Here is a 22,229-nt window from a genome sequence, read left to right as displayed (position 1 = left end):
CATGTTCTCCCGAGATGCTGGCTGACCCACTGAGTTACACCATTGTTTTGTATCTGTTTTTGTAAACCAGTATTTGCAGAACCTTATTTCTATTACTTCCACTTCAATAGTTAGATGAAATAACCACGTTTCCCTTTCTATTTCTCTTTGTCTCAGTTTGCTGCTAGAGTTAGGATGCCCATTTAAATTATTCAAAGGCTTTCATTATTTCTTACATTCTTTTGTAATTGTCCAGATCCCTTAAATGCACACACACAAAACCATTTCTAGAATACATTCCGCTCGTACAATTCTTCATGTGGTTAATGGCAAACATTGCTACCTGGATCATAAGAACCCAGAGAGAGACTAAACATACCCAAAGAAACAGTTGTGAGAAACTTTTGAAATGTAGTAAATTAATGTAAATTTGTAAAATACTAGAGTAGTATGGTGATAGTTTTTGCATACTCAGGAGAGGATTAGGGCATGGTTTAGTTAAATAGTTTGTGAAAGATGAAGGGAGCAATTATTTATATCAAAGGTACACGAATCAATAGTAATATCTGTAGACACAAAATGCTGGGGTAAGCGGGACATGCAGCATCTCTGGAGAGAAGGAATAAGTGATATTTTGGGTCAAGGCCCTTCTTCAGACGACCTGAAACGTCACCCATTCATTCTCTTCAGCTTCTCTGGCTGTCCCGCTGAGTTACTCCAGCATCTTGTGTCTATCTTCGGTTTAAACCAGCATCTGCAGTTCCTTCCTACACAGTAATATCTGTAACTTTATTGGTAGCATTCTTGAATCTAAATCAGAAGGTTCAGAATTCAAGTTGTAATGCAGATATCGAATCGTATACTCCAGCACAATACTGAAGGAATGCTGTATTTCTCAGTTAACATGTTAAGCCTAAGCCCTATTTTTCCCTCACACATGGACAACAAAATATCCCCTGCCTTTATTTCAAAGATGTGGGTAGATATTTCTGATGTGCAGATTAAGATTTATACTTTAGTCAACATCACTAAAAATAATGCATTGACCATTACAGTAGGAGTTCCACATTATGTAAACTGGCTGTTGCATTGGGTCATCTGCATAATGTCTCATTATAAAGCTAATGTCTCATTATAAAGCTATCAAATTTGTTTGATTGTTCTTTTGTGAAATGTCTTGCAATGTTTAGCTATCTTAAAGGTACCTCAGAAGTTTAATTTGTGCTTGCGGTGCATAAGATTACAATTTACAACACAAAATAAGTTTCCTCATGCCACCACTGGTTATTTTTCTAATCTGCATTGAATAACTGTCCTACACCTATTGACATTTCTGCAAGGAACCAGTTCTATTTACTCCTATCAAGATATTAGTCGGTGTGGGCAAGTTGGGCCGAAGGGCCTGTTTCCACGCTGCAGGACTCTCTCTATAAGACAGTTCACAATTTTGAATACAATTTCCTCCTTATATTCTTGATCAGTCTCTCACCATCCACAATAATCTTCTACCAAAGCTGGGCCTATCCCAGTTCTCATCCATCTTCCCTCTATCCTTGCTTATCTTCTAGTGGTTATCACCCATGAGTACAATAAAATGGCAGTCACGTTTCTGGACTGGTACCTAACACCTGGATTATGATCTGGAGATGTGTCCAAATTCTACCAAATTGGTAATTTCAATCCAAGTAATTAATTAATTAAATAAATAGGCTGTGAAAAGACTTCATCAACCATCGCAACTATGAAACATGCAGATTTTTGCGACTATCTATCTGGTTTATTCATGTCTTTCAAATAAGGTAGATGTGCAAACACAATCAAAAATCAACCAATGCTATTGACTTTTAATTGCAATGGACTAGCAAATCACAGTGCAGATCAGAATGATACATAATATTTTTCAATGTAATGAGGGCTCTATATAATTGGAGCAAGGCATCTATTTTCTTATACTCAAATCTTCTTAACACAAAGTCCAACACTGTTTGCTTGTTGAACCTGCATATTCCCTTTGTTAATCACACAAATTTCTCTATACACCATCAATTTCCCCAGGATTTATTTTTAAAAATCTCTATGTTTGTCTACAAAAGTGGATGACCTCACCTCTTTCCACATTCCATTCCATCTGCTTACCCATTTACTTTGCCTGCCTATATTGCCTGTTTCCTTCCTCCTCTGCCCAGGATGCCACCAAGCTGTAGAATCAGCAAACTTGGGTATATTATATCTGATCCCCTCTTCCAAATCAATGCTATAGATTGAACAGCCATGGACCCTGCGCAAATCAATGTGGCGTATCACCATCAACTGGTTTATCCTATATTCTGCAGGTTAAAACCTTAACAAAAAAAAAAAAGATTTGTTAAACATAATTTCTCTTTCATGAATCAATTTTTTTTGTTCTACTTCCAATTCCTTAAGAAGTGTCATTATAACTTCTCTCTGCTATCTCATATTATTAATTAGATTTCCTTACACATAGGCCTATTGCCCCAGAAAATCACTGCTGCCTCAGAACAATCTCATCATTCTATTCTCTCACTAATTTCCCTGCAGCTTATTTTCTCTCATTTATTTGCTAAATCCAATTTCTCCTTTCACACATCTTGAGGAATATGCAGTAACTAATTAATCTGCTATTCAGCAAGGGCATCAGAATCTAGATCAAAGCATCTTGTGGAAAACCACGATGTCAGAGGGAGAGCAGCAATCCCCACAAGGTACAGTTGATTGGTAGTTAGATAGTTGGAACTTGAAGCTATATGCTATACCAATGTACTCCCCTTCGTCAATAACCCTTCTCCCCAAGCGCCACAGCATCCACTCTCTGTCCAAGCTCCCTTCAAGCTATACCTACCTTCCTCCTCCACATCCCTGTCAGTGGACTCTCTACACACCGCTCTTCCCCGTCCTCAACCCTATCTTTCTTCTCCATCCCTTCGCGCTGTCTACGTTCTCCGTTCCACTTCACCCACCCCAACTCACACCCACCTCTCACCAAAGATACTAGAGGAGCCTCTCACTTCTTGCAATTGTCCACCTGCCACCCCGTGTATACTCCCCACCACCACCCCCAACCTCCCATTGCCCCCTCCCCAACGAACCCTACCTCCCCCCCCCCACCCTCCCAACAGTTCCTACCTCTCCTCGCTCCCTCCAACTGTCTTTCCCCAGCTCCCTCCAACGGTCCCTCCTTCCACCGGCCCCAACCTCCCTCCCTGCGTCCCTCAAATGGCTCTACCTCCACCTGCGCTCCCACCCCCGTCCCCCTCAACGGGTTCCCCATTGCGCACCCCTCCCCCCCCACCCCCGACTTCCCCCTCATGGCTCTACCTCCCTCCCCGACGGCCCCATCCTCCCACCCACCTACCGGTCCCTTCCCTCTCCTCCCCCGCCAACGGTCCGTCCCCTTCCCCCCCGCGCGACCCCAACGGTCGCCCGCATCCTCGCGCCTCCCAGTCACCACGCGACGCGGCTCCAATCGGATTTCCCGGCGCCGGCTGCAGACGGCGTTTCCTCTTTCGCCTTTTCCGAGACAGGAGGTGGAGGAGAAAAACAAGTCTCCACACGGGGCATGACGACAGAGGCGGGAGAGCGGAACACCCGGCCCGCCAAGAACACCACGGCCCTTGCTCCTCACGACCGTCCTGCCAGAAAACCAGGCTCGTATACACCGCCGAACCCACCAGAAACACCACGGTAGCATTCGCCACCCCCGCCAGGAGCCCGGTCCCCCACCCGGACGCCGCCATTACATACCGTTACACTCCTCCCGTGGGCCAGGGAAGAAGGGAAATACAGACAGTGGGATATTCATAACTCCCCAAACACGAGGTAAGGCCCTGTGTGATTTGTCTTCATCATTGTCCCAATTTATTATTGTTGCAATGTGTTCTATTACTATACTTCAACAGAAGTGGTAAATAATACAATCGGGAATAACGGCATGTAATGAAATGATGAACGGCATGCTGATATGATTTCGTTCCACAATCATAATTGCTATTTTATCCTCACATGGCTCTCAATTGCCATACTTTACGGTAAACTGTTTGTTTCCCCCCCGGGGTTTGACAGGAATATGATCCCGTTATTCCTGTCGCTGCGTTTGGCGGCGGCGACATCTCGCTGGTCCCGCCCCATGCTGATACCTATTTGTGAACCCATCACATTAGAGGCGGGTCCCAGCGCCAGTACTCATCCCTGATTCCTTGGTCCGCCTGTCACTTGTCCGAAAGGGCAGCTACACTCTGGCATTTTTTCAAAGCGGAAAATAAGTTTCTGAAGTTTACTCAGGGATTAAAAACTTGAGGTAAAGGGGTAATCTTCAGTCTTCGATCGCCAGCCTGGAACATTAACGAAATTAAGGTCTCTAACAACTGCGTGGACAATATTTCTCGGCAAGACATTGACCGCTGGGGGAGAGGTTTGTAGACGCTTTAATTGGTTAAAAATAACATTTAATTGGTTAAAAATAACATTTCGTTTAGAGTTTGTTCATAAACCAAAGATTTGTGACGGGATTGGGCAATTTTAAGTAATTAAAATTTCAACAATATTTGCCATAAGGGGAAGCGGTTTGGCGGCTGTATTACAAATAACTGTTCGCGGTGTTCGGTGGAAATGTTCAATATAATTGAATTATTTAGTTTCCTACGGTTTAATTCTGAGTGTACTGGTTCAGTCAGGGAAACTACGTAGCTTCAAAAAAAAGTGTTTTTTTATTGGTGGGAATATAAATCAAAATCCTGCGTTCGCCAACTGAGATGCTGATTAAAAATATGTGATGAATGTTTAATTGTCATATATACTGACAACTGAACAATGAAATTCTTACTTGCTGCAGTATAACAAGCCCGTTACACTGCAAAACACACAGATAAATATAATCAACAAATCAATAAAATAATAACAAATGGAGCTTGGTAAACAGTAAAAACGACGGTAGACAAAAATGCTGGAGAAACTCAGCGGGTGAGGTAGCATCTATGGAGCGAAGGAAATAGGCAGCCTTTCGGGTCGAAACCCTTCTAAAAACGCCCTTCTCTAAAACAATTATCATTCTGATGAGAACAGTCTTACGATTTCTGGGTAAATATTATTGCTGTACAAGGGATATGAATTTCAGTGAATCAAGAATCGCGGAACCACCCAAGTGTGGTCGGCTTCGCTTTAATGCAAGTGCTGGTAACGCTTCATTGTAGTCTTTCAAATACAAGGCAGGGGCTTAATATTTTATGTTGGCAACATATTCACGCAAGGAGAGATCTATGTATTTAGTTGAAAAACGTTTTGAAGCGTGTTTATGTGTACTATAAGCCAGTGGAATGCTTTTCAAATAAGCCATCCGAGGATAATTGGAAGTCAGTTGGTGGAGCTCTTGCGCTTGATCTGGTGAACCACTTCATGATTTACTCGCATTACGCCACGAAGTGTCATCCTTTCCGTTATGTTTAACCCCATTTTCCTGTGTCTGTTGTGCAGGAATATATTTCCTAGCGTTCTTGGATTGTTCTACGTTTTCTGGGAAACCTTGCACACTCACCATGGTAGAATCTCGCTGTAGGTAGAGAAAGGGAACCCTACCCTACCCGAAACGTCCTTTGTCCATTTTCCTCCACGGATGCTGCTCGACCTTCTGAGTTCCACCAGCGGGTTGTTTTTTTTCTGATAGAGAAAATTACTTTGTATATGAGGTGGGAGAGTAGATACACAGTGAGGGTTTTCTTTCGGTGGAGAAAGAGGAATAGTCGAAGTTTCATGTGGAGACCCTGCTTCAGGACTCGCATTGAAGAACTTGTATCAGTCATCTCCTTCTGATGACCTAAATGTTAACCGTTTCTCTTTCTAGAGATGCTGCCTGACTTGCTGAATTTAAAAAAAATTAAAAAATTCTGTTGTTGCAATATTAGATAATATTGGTTATTTAAAATACACTAAATAACATTGTAATATGAATCCTCATAATCTCTCCCCACCCCTGTAAAAACTAAATATAGGTTGGAATGATTTTGAAAAAGGTTAGTTGCTGAACTCTCTTGGAGATGAAGGTGTTATACATTAATTGTTGATGTGGAGCACAGATGAAAATGGTAACATTTATCTAAGCATCAGTTAATTGTATTTTATTCTTTTGACAGATTTCTAATGTCCTGGGACGGGATTTGAGGAGTAAGCACTTTGGTTATTTCAAGATTCCTCCTACATCCATTCATAATAAATTTATTTTACGCTGGGAGAAAAGCGTCTGCAATTCCAGATACAGGATAGAAGAACCATTTACACGAGAAGGGAAAACAATGGAGAACATTTTGCTGGTAATCGTATTGATTGCTTTGGGATCACAAAATCAAATAGGTAAATTGATGTTAAATATCTATTATCAGTAACCTGAGCAAACATTTAAAAAATATACAAGCACCAAATTATTGATTGTTCGTGAAACAAGCGGGTATCAATTTGATGTAACTTCTTTTCAAATTTCTCAGCTTTTGCCATTTGAAGCTACCTCCAATTGAGAAAAAAAGTACAAAGAGCAGACTTACAAACTTTCTGCTCGAGATGCAAGGAACTACAGATGCTGCAATTTTTGGTTGGGACCCTTCTTCAGACTGACTCCAGTCTGAATTCATGGGGATTCATACAATAATCAACAGGTCTGGCAGCATTTGAGGAGGGAATGGACAGATGACATTTCAGGTCGGGACCCTTCTTCAGAGTCCAGTCTGAAGAATGTCCCGACCTGAAATGTTATCTGTCCATTCCCTCCTCAAATGCTGCCTGACTTACTGAGTTCCTCCAGCGCTTTCTTTTTTTTATACCAATTTTCAAGCATGGTTTGATAATAATTTATTTAAATCTTTTGGTTGAGGTATCTAAGGCTGAGAGATATCATGCACCAAATAACTTAAAAAGATAGATAATTAGAATGATTTGTCTATCAGCATGTTCTTTGTTGTAATGTCAATATAGTCATTATTTAAAATGCATTTTTTCAAGAGATCATTTGTATGTTTTTGTTTTTTTTTGGCATTTGCTCTTTAGGTTAGAATCAAACAGCATGGATACAGGCCCATTCAGCCCAACTTGTCCTTGCCAACCAAGATGCCACTTTGAAGCTAGTCTCATTTGGCTGTGTTTGGCCCATACACCTCCACAACCTTTCTGTCCACGTACCTATCCAAATGTCTTTTAAAGTTTACTTGCCCAAGTGGGACCCGTTGCCCATTCCCCCAATGCAATAATCCACCACTCACCCGTTCCCCCGAAGCAAACCGCTTCCACCAAAAAATTTCCCCATAGATTCCTATTAATCTTTCTTCTCTCACCTTAAACCTATTCTCTCTAGTTCTTGATTCACCTGGAAAAAAGACTTTATACATTCACTTTCTATTCCGTCAAAAAATCAAATGTAACAGCAGATAGACACAAAATGCTGGAGTAACTCAGCGGGACAGGCAGCATCTCTGGATATAAGGAATGGGTGATGTTTCGAGTCGAGACCCTTCTTCAGACTCAATGGGCATTATCCCATTCCCTATCCCCGAACTCCATCTCTTACTGACCCTATCCCCGAACTCTATCTCTTACTTTGTAGGGTACGTCGAACAATCCCTGTTCCAGGCGTACACTGGCCCTATCCCCGAACTCTATCTCTTAGCCTGCAACAAATGTAACAGCAGGTCAACCAAGCGCAATGTCTCACAAGTCCCCATTCCTGCTCAATCCCCTATCCCGTGATTTCCTTAACATCTAATAATTTCAGTGCCAGCCATGGCTAACTTTCAGTCATCATGGTCCTGTATGCTTGACCTCTAATTTTGAGATTGATCGTGACCAGATTTTTCCATCCAAAGGAAAGAGTCTTGTGGCATCTAACTATATCAATTCCTTTATGTATTGAGCACCTATCAGTTTTTTAAATTTAGTGACTGGAGGAATTTGGCAATATATTTTATGATTCTTAACTGTTACAAGTTGGTATTTTTTTTTAATGTTAAAGATTTGACTTAAGTTTGAATGCAGTTGAAGAGGGAGGTGATTCCTTGCCCTATTGGCTGGGAATGTTCACTTTTATTCAATGAAATCGAATTTATTGTCACATCCACAATTACGATGAGGTTTAGGTTCAATGAAAACCCTGCTTGTAGAAGCATCACATGCACATGACTCAGATAACACAAAATATAAATTATACAGAAGATTAAGCAAGTAACCTCAGCTGCACGACAATCCTATACTGTGATGTTTAAGAACGAACTGCAGATGCTGGAAAATCGAAGGTAGACAAAAATGCTGGAGAAACACAGCAGGTGAGGCAGCATCTAGTTCAGTCTGAAGAAGGGTTTCGACCCAAAACGTTGCCTATTTCCTTCGCTCCATAGTTGCTGCCTCACCCGCTGTGTTTCTCCAGCATTTTTGTCTAATCCTATACTGTGATATTGCTTTGTTGCTGGAGGTAGTGTCTTGCAGCTGAAATATTAAACTTGGGTCCTGGTGCTGATGGATGGACATAAGTAATCCCATGATGAGTTTGGGAATTCTTGATAATTCTCTCCCCAAATATAAATCATATGATCACAAAACTTAATACTTTTGTCAGACCTTGACGTTATGTTTCCATCATTGGTGATCATTTCTGCCATTTTAGTGAAGTTTTCTTTTTTTCAGTCAATGTTACATTTATTTCTTGCACCTGATTCCCCTGAATGTCTTTTTCGTTAAGAATTTCATGATCTTTTAAATTCAGTTTCATAACTTGCTCTATTAGAATTTGATTTGATACTTCTTGAACTGTTATATTCTTTAATGCTTATTCCCATTGTATAATCTCTAATATCGATTTCCATAATGAATGTCTGAGCACAAAAAGTAACCAATACTTATTATGAAATATTGTTTACACAATTTTTTTGTTACTGTACCCTGTTACATACCCAGCAGTATGAATATTGATTTCTCAAACTTCAAGTAACCATGGCATCCCTTCTCTCCCCCACCCAATTCGTTGTACTCAGTTCAAAGTCGTCTTTTTGAGTTTCATTGTCTGTAACCCGTTTTCACTTAGTCCTTTATCATCGTTACATTTTTGCATATCTCTCATTAATTTGTTCTATATCTCTCTATATCACCGTCAATATCTCTCGTTTCCCTTTCCCCTCTGAAGAAGGGTCTCGAACCGAAACGTCACCTATTCCTTTTCTCCAGAGATGCTGTCTGAACCGCTGAGTCACTCCAGCTTTTTGTGTCTAACTTCGATTTAAACCAGCGTCTGCTGTTCCTTCCTACACACTATACTCTGGTAACTGGCATGTCTGTGGCAAGTACTGCATCTACAGAGTTGATTAGTTGATGGAGGAGTGTAATTAGCCACATATTTAAATGAACAGCACCTGTCACTTGTGGTATGTGCCCGATTATAGTGCTTTTACTGAACATGTGGCCTGCATTCCACAGAACCATGATTTAGTTGTTTAGGAACGAACTGCAAATACTGCTTTACACCGAAGATAGACACAAAATGCTGGAGTAAATCAGTTGTTTAGGAACAAACTGCAAATACTGCTTTACACCGAAGATAGACACAAAATGCTGGAGTAAATCAGCGGGTCAGGCAGCATCTCTGGAGAAAAGGTCTGAAGAAGGATCTCGACCCGAAACGTCACTTATTCCTTTTCACCAGAGATGCCGCCTGACCCGCTGACTTACCCCAGCATTTTGTGTCTACCAGGAATTTGTTTTTTTTCTCAGTTTTAAAAAGATAATAATAGCCATTTTAAGAAATCGGTTACTATTGCATTTTAAATGGCTGAATCAAACAAACAAGGGAACATTGAGTTTGAGTCCCAGACTGCAGCACCTGTAGAGGCGGTAGTACTCTGAATGTAGTTAGGAAGAAATGGTTGTGGGAGCCTCAACATTCATTCCACACTCCATGTACGATGTTAGCTGATATCAGCCCAGATTTAGTAATGGCAACAAAGGTGGATTTAATTTAATTACCTTTATAGTTCCTGATCATTATCTGGTGTCCCAAACAGAAGTGCATCTATATTTGTAATGAGTGAGGGCAAGATTAGGCATGAGCTATTCAGTAACATTCTGTCAGACAGTGACTTAGATAGGAAATCCAAGGGAGAGTTGGGTGCTTTTGGAACTAGACCACAGCAGAGGTAAATATTGGGTAAGAAAAGGAAAGGGGGAAATTGGTGCGTATAGAAAAGTATTATTGCCTAAAAATAGAACTGGTTAACTTAAGCTTTCTTAGTATAAACATTAACACGCCAAACTCTATCATGATCTGTTGATATGCCCTGGCTCACCTGCATGACAGAACCACAAAATGCAGGACAAATAAATCTGTGATTATCACAGTTTCACTCTGTTCATTATTTTCAGAAAAATTTGGGGAAATGCTATTGATAGTGGTGTAACGGGGCACATGTTTGCCAGGAACCTGCCTCTCTGATGCTTAACTTAGTTTCATCAGAAAATACTCGTGCCTGAATATTGGTTACTATGGAATAAAGGTTTGAAATAAGTGCTTTACGAGTCCTCGGCATTAATTCCAGACCTCCATAATATCTCATAGCATCAAGTGAATTAGGGGAATGGAAACTTCCTGTTCATTGGCCCCTATTGCTCTCACTCGGCTGTTGAATTCATACTCTTGCAGTTGAATACCATTTAAGAGTAGCATTGAAAGTAGCAGTGACACAATATGCACGATGTAGGGGACTTCAGTGTGAGTTTGAGTTAGCACCATGGCAGACCTGACTGACTGCACACTGAAGGACATAGCTCTCAGCATTTGCGGTAGGTGGTGAAAGAATAAACATAGTCTGTCATTAACAATGTATGTACTGCTCATACATCTATCCATAAAAATATTGAGAATAATAACTGCTTCTTAGTCTTTATGGAGTGTAACAGCTCTAGCCTGGGTCTATTAGTTGAATGCTGTGGGCCTACAGTAGTAGCAGCATTGCATTTCACCAACACTTGTAATTTGTAGTCTGGCATTTCCTTCATTTTGCCATCACTTTCAAGCTGAGGAAGCAATCTTAACTCAATGAGAAATGTTGAGGAGCATGGTAGGAGCAGCATTGACTGCATCTGGTGAAGTTAAAACATAAATGACTTTTTAGTAAACACAAAGTCAATGGGCAAAAACTATCCTGCAAATGGTGCCTCATATCAAAGCATTGCAGTTCTGACGCAGGCCTGGCCGTGAACAATTTAGCACTCCAGGGACACTCCTGTGCTCAACCACAATGGCAAAGAGTAAGCTGAGCATTTGCAATGATTTTCAGCCAAAGGTGTAAAATGGAGATCAATTCTAGCCTCCTCCTAAATTCTCTGCCATCAGTCGGCCTTCAACCAGTATGCATCACTCTGCTTGATATCAATTAATGGCTGAGATCTAATGCAGCAAAGGACCAGGTAAATTCAAAGGTGTGGTGGTCTGCATTGAGCTGTATTTCGAGCTATGTGGTTGTAGTAAAACCACCACATTAGTATTAATCTAACAATATGAGAAAATTTCCATGCAATTTTGCACACAAAATGCAGGACAAATAAATCTGTGATTATCACAGTTTCACTCTGTTCATTATTTTCAGAAAAATTATGGGAAATGCTATTGATAGTGGTGTAACGGGGCACATGTTTGCCAGGAACCTGCTTCTCTGATGCTTAGCTTAGTTTCATCAGAAAATACTCGTGCCTGAATATTGTCTCATCTGAGATATTGCCAATGGAATTAAATACGGTGCGAATATTAACAAAAATTCCCATTTCTGGCTTAACATGCCAGAAAGGTAATTGTTGACGTGGATGAAGATATTTTTATGCCAGAACCAATTAGATTACAGCTTGAGTATTGTGTTCAGTAAACATTTGATTTCAATGGAGGCAGAAGGAGGAAGTCAACGATGTCAGGACCAGAAACTTGTAGATAGGAGGAAAAATTGGGGAACAATTTATCTTTGGAACAAATGCAGCTGAGGAAAGATGTTATTGAACTGTATTTCAGTTGAACTGTATAACAGTGTGAGCTGCGAGGAGGATGCTATGAGGCTGCAGGGTGACTTGGATAGGTTGGGTGAGTATAATGTGGATAAATGTGAGGTTATCCACTTTGGTGGCAAGAACAAGAAGGCAGATTATTATCTGAATGGTGTTAGATTAGGAAAAGAGGAGGTGCAACTTGTACATCAGTCACTGAAAGTAAGCATGCAGGTACAGCAATGGCCTTCATTGCAAGAGGATTTGAGTTTAGAAGCAAGGAGGTCCTACTGCAGTTGTTCAGGGCCCTGATGAGACCGCGCCTGGAGTATTGTGTGCAATTTTGGTCTCATCATTTGAGGAAGGACATTATTGCTATTGAGGGAGTGCAGCATAGGTTCACCAGATTAATTCCCGGGTTGGCGGGACTGACATATGATGAAACAATGGGTCGACTGGTCTTGTATTCACTGGAATTTAGAAGGATGTAAGGGGATCTTGTTGAACCATATAAAATTCTTAAATTATTGGACAGGCTAGATGCAGGAAAAATGTACCCGATATTGGGGGAGTCCAGAACCAGGGGTCACAGTTTAAGAATAAGTGGAGGTCATTTAGGACTGAGTTGAGGAAAAACTTTTTCACCCAGAGATTTATGAATCTGTGGAGTTCTCTGCCACAGAAGGCAGTGGAGGCCAATTCACTGGATGTTTTCAAGAGAGTTAGATTTAGATCTTAGGGCTAAAGGAATCTAGGGATATGGGGGAAAAGCAGGGGTACGGGGTACTGATTTTAGATGATCAGGCATGATCATATCAAATGGCGGTGCTGGCTCGAAGGACTGACTGGCCTACTCCTGCACCTATTTTTCAATGTATCTATGTGTCTATGAGGGCCTGGATGGTATAAATAAGAAGGATTTTTTCCCTCGACCAGAGTCAGAGTTTGAGTATTTGGTGGAAGGATTAGCAGAGAGGAGAAGAAAAATAGTTCCATCTAGATTGATAGGAGTCTGGACTTTGCTGTTTAAAGAGACAAAAAACCCTGATCACATGAAAAAGCAATTGGAGCTGTGGTTTGGCTATACATCGTTTAGAAGGCTTGATTAGATGGTTTGGTTTGTAGCGATTGGCATGGACAGGCTGAGTCTAGTGGCCTCCTGTGACTAGGGTTACCAACTGTCCCGTATTAGCCGAGACATCCCGTATATTGGGCTAAATTGGTCTGTCCCGTATAGCATTAAAATGGGGTATCTGGCCTACCAAGGGTGTTTGATGGTTGGTGCAGCCTTTTATGCCCCATATTTCTATCAATTCCCCCAGAATTCTCCAATTTTAGGTAACTTCCACAAAGACCTCTCCCCGCCCCATCCCCCTTTCCTACACTAAAAGTCAGTTATCTAGTTCCACACTGCTCAACTTGTATCCCTCTCAGGATCACAACTGTTTCTATCCAACAGTCAGCCTTTCAGGGAACTCCTTGCCTTAGATCATCTGTTGCCAGCCCTGAGTTGTCCTGGATTTTCTTTGTTTCCAATTTTCTCCCCCACTTTCCCTACTGCAATTAGTGACAGGAAGGGTTCTGACCTGAAATGTCACCTATCCATTTTCTCCAGAGGTGCTGCCTGATTTGCTGATTTACTCCAGCATTTTGTGTCTATCTTTGGTATAAACCAGTTCCTTTTTATAACATTAGTATTTGATTGGCGCTTGTCTATTATCCTAAATATTCACTATCACTGGAGCACAGTGTTTACCGTCTATAAAATGAATGGCACCTATCAGCTAAGGCTTTCCAACTTCTAGACCTGCTCTTCTAGAAGGAGAAGTTCAGCAAGCACATATCATCACCTGCAAGTTCTTCAAGAGCATTCTAGTCTAACTTGAAATTTCTGCTTTCATTTGTTTGTGAGCATCAAGTTTTATTAGCACTCCCTGCTGCCATTAGGTTTATATTCCCCCCACCCACCCCCCTAACCGTTCTGTTAAAATACATTACCTCGAACTTCTCAAATTACATCTGTCACTAGTTTGCTCATTTTACGAGTGTGTCTATGTCCTTGTTGGTCTGTCTGTCTTGCTGCAGTCACTTAGCACCAGGGACGTGCGGTCAGGGGAGGCAGGGAGGCAGAGCCTCACCTGTCATACTCCCAATGAAATAGCTGTTAAGAAAAGTAAAGAAAAAATATAATAAAATAAAATAAATGTAAAGATGTTTCCACTGATCTGTGTTATAAATGTCATTTCTATATGAATCTAATCATTTTTTATAGTAAAAAACGCAAATTTGCACAGCTCCGCTGCAAATACATGAAGAGGGGTGAGGCAGCGGTGAGCTGAGCTTCCCCTCTGATTGCGCAACCCCTTAGAAACTGCATGGAGCGCGGGCAATAAGCATGTGCCTGTTATATCGCTATGTATGTCACCAAAGTAATATGTGTAAACCCCTTCATTACATGTCCTTACCTTCCATAGTCCAGATAACGTATTTTACATATAAAGATATTAAATTTGTGCTCGCTGGTCTCACATAAAACTGCATTGAAAAAGCTCCAGGGGAGGCAGCGATTACGTCTGCCTCACAAGGGGGCATGTCTTGAGCCCAGTGGAGGAAGGGCGAGCGTCAATTACGTAGGCTCAGCCCACGTAATTGACGATACCTCACTCTCCCTCCACATTAGCTAGCTTCAGCAGCGGCGGCGCTGACCAAAGATCATGGAGCGGAACAAGATACGCCATTTGGGAAGGTAGACTTTACATTAGAAAGTTATTAGATTTAAAAAAAAAAAAATCTATACTTATCACAATAATAAAGTCATCAATTTTTTGTACTTCTGTACATTTTTGTTTAGTTCATGTAAGGCAGGAGTCTCCAAAATATGGCCCGCAGGACACATAAGGCCCACCACCTGATTTTTCAAGCTCAGATTCGAGTCTGGGAGTGGGGCGACCCGGGGCTGCTCTTAGTGTTGTTACCAGTTAGATCTCTCGAATTGTCAGAGCCGAGACATCACATGGCCGCCGTGAAGAAATGTGCAATGGTGCGGTGGAGGGTTCGGCGGGGGTCAGAACGGCTGCGGGTTATAACATGCCATCGTTCCTCTCTCCCTTCTCTCTCTCTCTCCCCATTCTCTCTCTCGCTCCCCATTCTCTCTCTCCCCATTCTCTCTCTCCCCATTCTCTCTCTCTCCCCATTCTCTCTCTCTCCCCATTCTCTCTCTCTCTCCCCATTCTCTCTCTCTCTCCCCATTCTCTCTCTCTCTCTCTCTCTCATTCTCTCTCTCCCCATTCTCTCTCTCTCAATCTTTCTCTCTCTCTCTCTCTCTCTCTCTCTCTCTCATTCTCTCTCTCCCCATTCTCTCTCTCTCTCTTCACATTCTCTCTCTCTTCCCATTCTCTCTCTCTTCCCATTCTCTCTCTTCCCTCCCTCTCCCTCTCCATCTCCCTCTTCTCTCCTCTCTCCTCTCTTCTCTCTCTCCCTTCTCTCTCTCTCTCTCTCTCTCTCTCCCTTCTCTCTCTCTCTCCCTCTCCCTTCTCTCTCTCTCCCTCCCTTCTCTATATCCCCCCCCTCCCAGCCATGGCTCCACCACTCTCTCTATTCGGGGAGACGCGGTGGTCAATACAGGGAGGGCCGGGCCAGCCATTAACCTCACGGCACGGCACTGCTTAGCACCATTTTCACTGCTTGCCACACTTCTAGGTTTAGTATCATGGCTTACTTTTAAATGTTATACCCTATGTATAAATTACTTTGATATTGCAACACATTAAAAAAAACTCGTAGTCCTTTCGCTGACCCTTAAAAAATACAGCTGTCCACCATTCTCAAATCTGGAAAGCAAACACTTCCACAACTCATCATTTTCTGTTCTTGAGTTATTTTTTTAGTCTAAGCTGGCACTTATCTTCCTATTCCAGAAATTTCAATTAAAATTAATTTTGCTACCCTTTCAATATTGCAATCAGCGTTTCAATTACTTTGTAGGGGAAACCTGGGCTTATTCAGCACTTGTAATATCACAGCCAACTAACATGCGCTAAGGAAGATAAGAATCTTTCTGTTTAGCAAGTTGGGAGACATTTTGGTGCTGCTTGTTGCCAGCCAGTCTCGCCTTGTGTTTTTGTGTTTTATATTTACACATCATGTTGCAGTTCACACCCTGGTGTCTTGTTTAATGCCACCGTCAGCACTGCCCACTTATTCGATAGCTGTTTGATATTGGCGCTAAATCACTTTGTTTAAAACATAGAGTTGTGGTCATCAGGTCCCAAGCAGTCGTTCCAGGTGCGACAAAGGTTCACCTGTATCTCCTCCAACCTCATCTACTGCATCCGCTGCTCTAGAAGTCAGCTGATTTACATCGGGGAGACCAAGCGTAGGTTGGGCGATCGTTTCGCCGAACACCTCCGCTCAGTCCGCAATAACCTACCTGAACTCCCGGTGGCTCAGCACTTCAACTCCCCCTCCCATTCCCAATCCGACCTCTCTGTCCTGGGTCTCCTCCATTGCCAGAGTGAGCAACAGCGGAAATTGGAGGAACAGCACCTCATATTCCGTCTGGGGACCTTGCGTCCCTATGGCATTAACATTGAATTCTCCCAATTTTGCTAGCCCTTGCTGTCTCCTCCCCTTCCTTAACCCTCTAGCTGTCTCCTCCCACCCTCTCATCCGCCCGCCCTCGGGCTCCTCCTCCTCCTCCCCTTTTCCTTCTTCTTCCCCCCCCCCCACCCACCATCAGTCTGAAGAAGGGTTTCGGCCCGAAACGTCGCCTATTTCCTTCGCTCCATAGATGCTGCTGCACCCGCTGAGTTTCCCCAGCAATTTTGTGTACCTTCGATATTCCAGCATCTGCAGTTCCCTTTTGAACACAACGAGTTGCGGTCATCCTTTGCTTATGTTCTTGTTTCTTTTTCAAGTTCAAGTTCAAGTTCACATTTATTTTCATATACACCAATTAAGGTACAGTGATATTTGAGTTACCATACAGCCATACAAGTAAAAAGAACGCAAAGCACAATAAATTTAACATAAACATCCACCACAGTGGAATCAACATTCCTCGCTGTGATGGATGGCAATATTCAGTCATCTTCCTCCTTTGTTTTTAATCGGATTTATAAAAATTCTGTTTTTTTAATACTTTAAATACTTTAATACCTTATTTAATTATAAATTATTTAAATACCTTAAATAATTAAGGTAGATATTGGCAAGGATTGCACCTGTTTGTGAAGCATAAAACAGCACAGTGCAAGCCAATTTAAAAGTGAGAAGCATGCACTTCATGTGAAACACACTGTGTGGGAATCATTTAGTATAGCATTCTCTGCTTTACTATGAAGCCTTGCATAAAGTAATGTTGCCATTTATTTTCTTTTGTAGAATTATTTACATCATGATTTTTGCATGTTTTTCCTTTAATTTTTAATTGTCTCTTTTGTTGGCGATGGATGTTTTACAGGTACTCGCCAGGTTATGAATGGGTTCTGTTCTTCACAAACATCCATAAGTTGATTTTGTCCATGTCAGAAAATACATAAAATCATTTGATATGGTAACCATAGCTCCACCGTGTTCTAATGAATAGCGTTACGACTGAATAAGCCACTGGAGACTGAAGCTGGTGGATGTAAAATAATAATTTCTATACCTTTAGAGCACAGAAACATATCTATGTCATTTCTCCAGAGGATCTGTCCACTTGATCCTGTTTGCCTTTTGCCTAACTTCTTAATTACACATTTGATGAAGATGGGTGTGGGGGCAGATGTTGTGGGTGAATCCCTTCAGTGTATTAAGATGTATGGTAATAGTTATAATTAGGAAATATGAATTTAAATTTTGACAGATCTATAGAACATACCAAAGCACAATTTTTAGAATATTTTGCAATTACACGGTTCAATTATATGAAACCAGTAAAATAGTAAACTGTTCAAAGATACTATAAAGGAAAATAGTAGGCCCCCCTCGGTCATTAGTGATATAACACTTAAACAAAAGATCTGGAAATCTGAAATAATAACAGTTGCTTATTGAAGCATTTGTTATTTCAGTCCTCATCTCTTTATAACTTAAATTATTTTGATCTCTTCACTCTTGAAAACTTCTCAGGTTTTGGAAGGCATGTAAATCATTGCTGAGAGAAAAACCTTTGATATTTGAAATACAGTAAATTTTAAACCGTGGAAGACATCAACAAACACTGCTGTATTTGTACACGTGCATCAACAATGACGTTTTGCTTGAATTACCTTGATTTTTTCATTACAATTCCTGTGTAACTTTGTGAACCAAGAATAGTAGTGTCGTTATTCTATGTCCCTCACAGAAGCTATTGCTTGAACGGGGCTCTTCCCTCTCAACTGTCATCTCTGTTGATCTTCCCTCTCCTGCTTTACCACATTTCAGCACAACTTAATATTTATAGCTCTGTTTGTTCAAAACAGAATGGAGAGATGGACAGTGAATGAAAGGTATAAATTGATAAGTGTTTGGAAAGAGCAAATGGAATAAAAACGCTTCTAGAAGACTGATAATAGCTTAGTTTAGAGGTAGAGTGTGGAAACAGTCCTTCGGCCCACTGAGTCCATGCCGAACAGCGATCCCCAGAGACTAACACTATCCTACATGCGTCACAAACAATTTACAATTATACAAAGCCAATTAGCCTCCAAACCTGAACGTCTTTGGAGTGTGGGAGGAAACTGGAGATCTTGGAGAAAAACCATGCAGGTAATGGGGAGAACATACGAACTTCGTACAGATAAGTACCCATGGTCAGGATGAAATCAGGGAGGTTCCTGTATATTGAGTATATCATATTTGCATGTACAAGTGCTAAATGCCCTGACTTCCTCTTCTCTGAAAAGTTCGATCAGTAATTATAATTTCTGCCGTTGCTACCCAAAGTCAGACAAAACATTTAATACGAATAGAAAATCATTATTTACTCCAGATAACTCCCCGGGAACTAACAGTATATATTTGCAGATCAAGAACCCTCCAAGTCAAATATTTATTTCATATGCACAAGTATGGTGAGGTACAGGTACGATGAAAATTTTGCTTGCAGCACCATCACAGGCACATAGACTCAGTTAACACACAAAACATGATTTATATATACATTATGCACAATGGCGAAAAGGAAAAAGACTGTGCAAAAGAAAGATATTAGTGTGAAAACACAATTACAAAACACGTCCATGATAGTACAAAAGGTCGTCCATGGTCTTCCATTATTGAGCTACGATTAGGTGCAGGAAGGCTCAAGAATCTGTTGGTTATAGGAAAATAGCTGATCTTGGATCTGGTGATGTGAGACTTCAAATATCTGTATCTCCAGCCCAATGGTTAATGATAGATGCCTGCTTCATGAGACAATGCCTCATATGGATGCTTTTGATGGTTGGGAGAGCTGTGCCCTTGATGGACTGGGCTGAGTGTACTACTCTCCACAGGCTCTTGAGTTATTGTGTGTTGGAATTGCTATTTTAAGCCACGTTGCATTTAGTCAGGATACTTTCTACAGAAGTACAATGTTTCTGTAGAAGTTTGCTAGGGTACTTCATAGCATGTCAAATCTTTTTAAATTACAAGAAAGCAGGGGCGCTGGCATGTCTTCTTTATGATTACACCTGCGTACTGGGCCTCGGCCAGATCATCTGAGATGTTAATGCAGGAATTTGAAGCTGCTTACTCTCTCCGCCGCGGACCCACCAGTGAAACCTGGCATGTGGTCTTTTGACTGTCTCTTTCTGAAGTCAGTGCTTAGTTATTTATATACAAATATTTGTGGAAAAGTACACTGTATTTGTACATACGGATTTAAAATGTTAAAATCATAAAATTAAAATGGATTCAATGCATCATGTCGTGATTTTAGAGGGTGCATCGGGGCAGGAAGGGATAGATCTGACCTTCTGTTTGTCTTTGATTAGAACTTGTTTATGTTAAAAGCATTACCAGATATTGAAAATTGATGATTTGATCCCTGGAGGAAATATATCTGAAAAATGATTGTACACGTCAGTCCTTGGATTGAAAGCTTTTATTCAATTGTTGAGTCCTGATGTCTTCAGTGACTTTGCCCGCAGGATCTTATTATGGCTTGTTTTTTATTTTCATTAAACAACACCAAATAATAAAATTACCTTATTCATTATAATGGCATCAAATAAATTGAAATACGGTCTACCCTCGTTATTACGTACCTCTTTATCACGGATTTTGCTTATAGTGGACGGACCATCCCCACAGTAATCAGACACAACTGTCTCTTTGACACTGCAGAGGCCAAATAAATTAGCTACATAGACAATAGGTGCAGGAATGGGCCATTTGGCCCTTCGAGGCAGCACCACCATTCAAGGTGATTATGGCTGATCATCCACAATCAGTACCCCGTTCCTGCCTTCTCCCCATATCCCTTGATTCCACTAGCCCTAAGAGCTCTATCTAACTCTCTTTTGAATGCATGCAGTGAATCGGCTTCCACTGCCTTCTGAGACAGAGAATTCCACAAATTCACAACTCTCTGTGTGAAAAAGGTTTTCCTCATTTCAGTTCTAAATGGCCTACCCCTAATTCTTAAACTGTGGCCCCTGGTTCTGGACTCCCCCAACATCGGGAACACGTTTCCTGCATCTAGCGTGTCCAATCCCTTAATAATTTTATATGGTTCTGTATGATCCCCTCTCATCCTAAATTCCAGTGAATACAAACCCAGTTGCTCCATTCTTTCATTATATGATAGTCCCGCCATCCCGGGAATTAACCTTGTGAACCTATGCTGCACTCCCTCAATAGCAAGAATGTCCTTCCTCAAATTAGGGGATCAAAACTGCACACAATACTCCAGGTGTGGTCTCACCAGGGCCCTGTACAACTGCAGAAGGACCTCTTTGCTCCTATACTCAACTCCCCTCGTTATGAAGGCCAATTTGCCATTAGCTTTCTTCACTGCCTGCTGTACCTGCATGTTTACTTTCAGTGACTGATGTACAAGGACACCCAGGTCTCGTTGTACTTCCCCTTTTCCTAACCTGATACCATTCAGATATTAATCTGCTTTCCTGTTCTTGCCAATAAAGTGCATAACCTCACATTTATCCACATTATACTGCATCTGCCATGTATCTGTCCACTCACCCAACCTGTCCAAGTCACCCTGCAACCTCATAGCATCCTCTTCAAAGTTCACACTGCCACCCAGCTTTGTGTCATCTGCTAATTTGCTAATGTTACTTTTAATTCCTTCATCTAAATCATGAATGTATATTGTAAATAGCTGCCGTCCCAGCACCGATCCTTGCGGCACCCCACTAGTCGCTGCCTGCCATTCTGAAAGGGACCCGTTAATCCCTACTCTTTGTTTCCTGTCTGCCAACTAATTTTCTATCCATGTCAATACCCTACCTCCAATACCATGTACCATAATTTTGCCCACTAATCTCCCGCGTGGGACCTTATCAAAGGCTTTCTGAAAGTCGAGGTACGCTACATCCACTAGCTCTCCCTTATCCATTTTACTTGTTACATCCTCAAAAAATTCCAGAAGATTTGTCAAGCATGATTTCTCCTTCGTGAATCCATGCTGACTTGGACCGATCCTGTTACTGCTATCCAAATGCGCCACTATTTCATCGTTAATAATTGACTCTAGCATCTTCCCCACCACTGATGTCAGGCTAACTGGCCTATAATTCCCTGCTCTCTCTCCCTCCTTTCTTGAAAAGTGGGATAACATTAGCCACCCTCCCAATCCACAGGAACTGATCCAGAATCTATAAAACATTGGAAATGGGTCCATGATTTCGAGAGCCACCTCTTTGAGTACCCTGGGATGCAGACCATCAGGCCCTGGGGATTTATCAGCCTTCAGTCCCATCAGTCTACCCAACACCATTTCCTGACTAATGTGAATTTCCTTCAGTTCCTCCATCATCCAAGGTCCTCTGTCCCCTAGTACATCTGTGAGATTGTTTGTGTCTTCTTTAGTGAAGACAAACCAAAGTACCTTTTCAACTCGTCTGCCATTTCCTTTTCCCCTCATAATAAATTCACCTCTTTCTGTCTTCAAGGGACCCAAAAGCAATTGTTTTGATCGACACTTAACGCTATTAAACAATGTAACAAACAGCTTTTAGTATCTTTTTGTTTTAACAAAGATACATTTTTAGCTGTTAAAACGAAGTTTGTACACTCAGCAGATGACTCAGCGTCTTTGGAAGAAGAAA

At 41.4% G+C, this 22,229-nt stretch overlaps 1 protein-coding gene across 3 annotated transcripts in view; it reads left to right on the top strand.

Annotated features, from left to right (window-relative positions):
* Window positions 1-3,419: 3,419 nt before the first annotated feature.
* eng (endoglin) overlaps window positions 3,420-22,229 on the top strand; it is an 84,082-nt gene continuing 65,272 nt past the window's right edge. For 2 of the 3 annotated variants that reach the window (XM_033049010.1, XM_033049007.1), the window contains exons 1-2: window positions 3,420-3,816; window positions 6,123-6,339. In XM_033049010.1, the coding sequence (XP_032904901.1) occupies window positions 6,282-6,339 (58 nt within the window). In that variant the 5' untranslated portion in view covers window positions 3,420-3,816; window positions 6,123-6,281. Of the gene's footprint in view, window positions 3,817-4,205; window positions 4,409-6,122; window positions 6,340-22,229 lie in introns of those variants that run through there. The other variant, XM_033049009.1, reaches the window with a different exon arrangement.

Source organism: Amblyraja radiata, chromosome 32, assembly GCF_010909765.2.
Source record: "Amblyraja radiata isolate CabotCenter1 chromosome 32, sAmbRad1.1.pri, whole genome shotgun sequence".
Taxonomy (NCBI): domain Eukaryota; kingdom Metazoa; phylum Chordata; class Chondrichthyes; order Rajiformes; family Rajidae; genus Amblyraja; species Amblyraja radiata.
The sequence above is the reverse complement of the archived record's forward strand: the minus strand, read 5'-3'. Positions and strand labels throughout refer to the sequence as shown.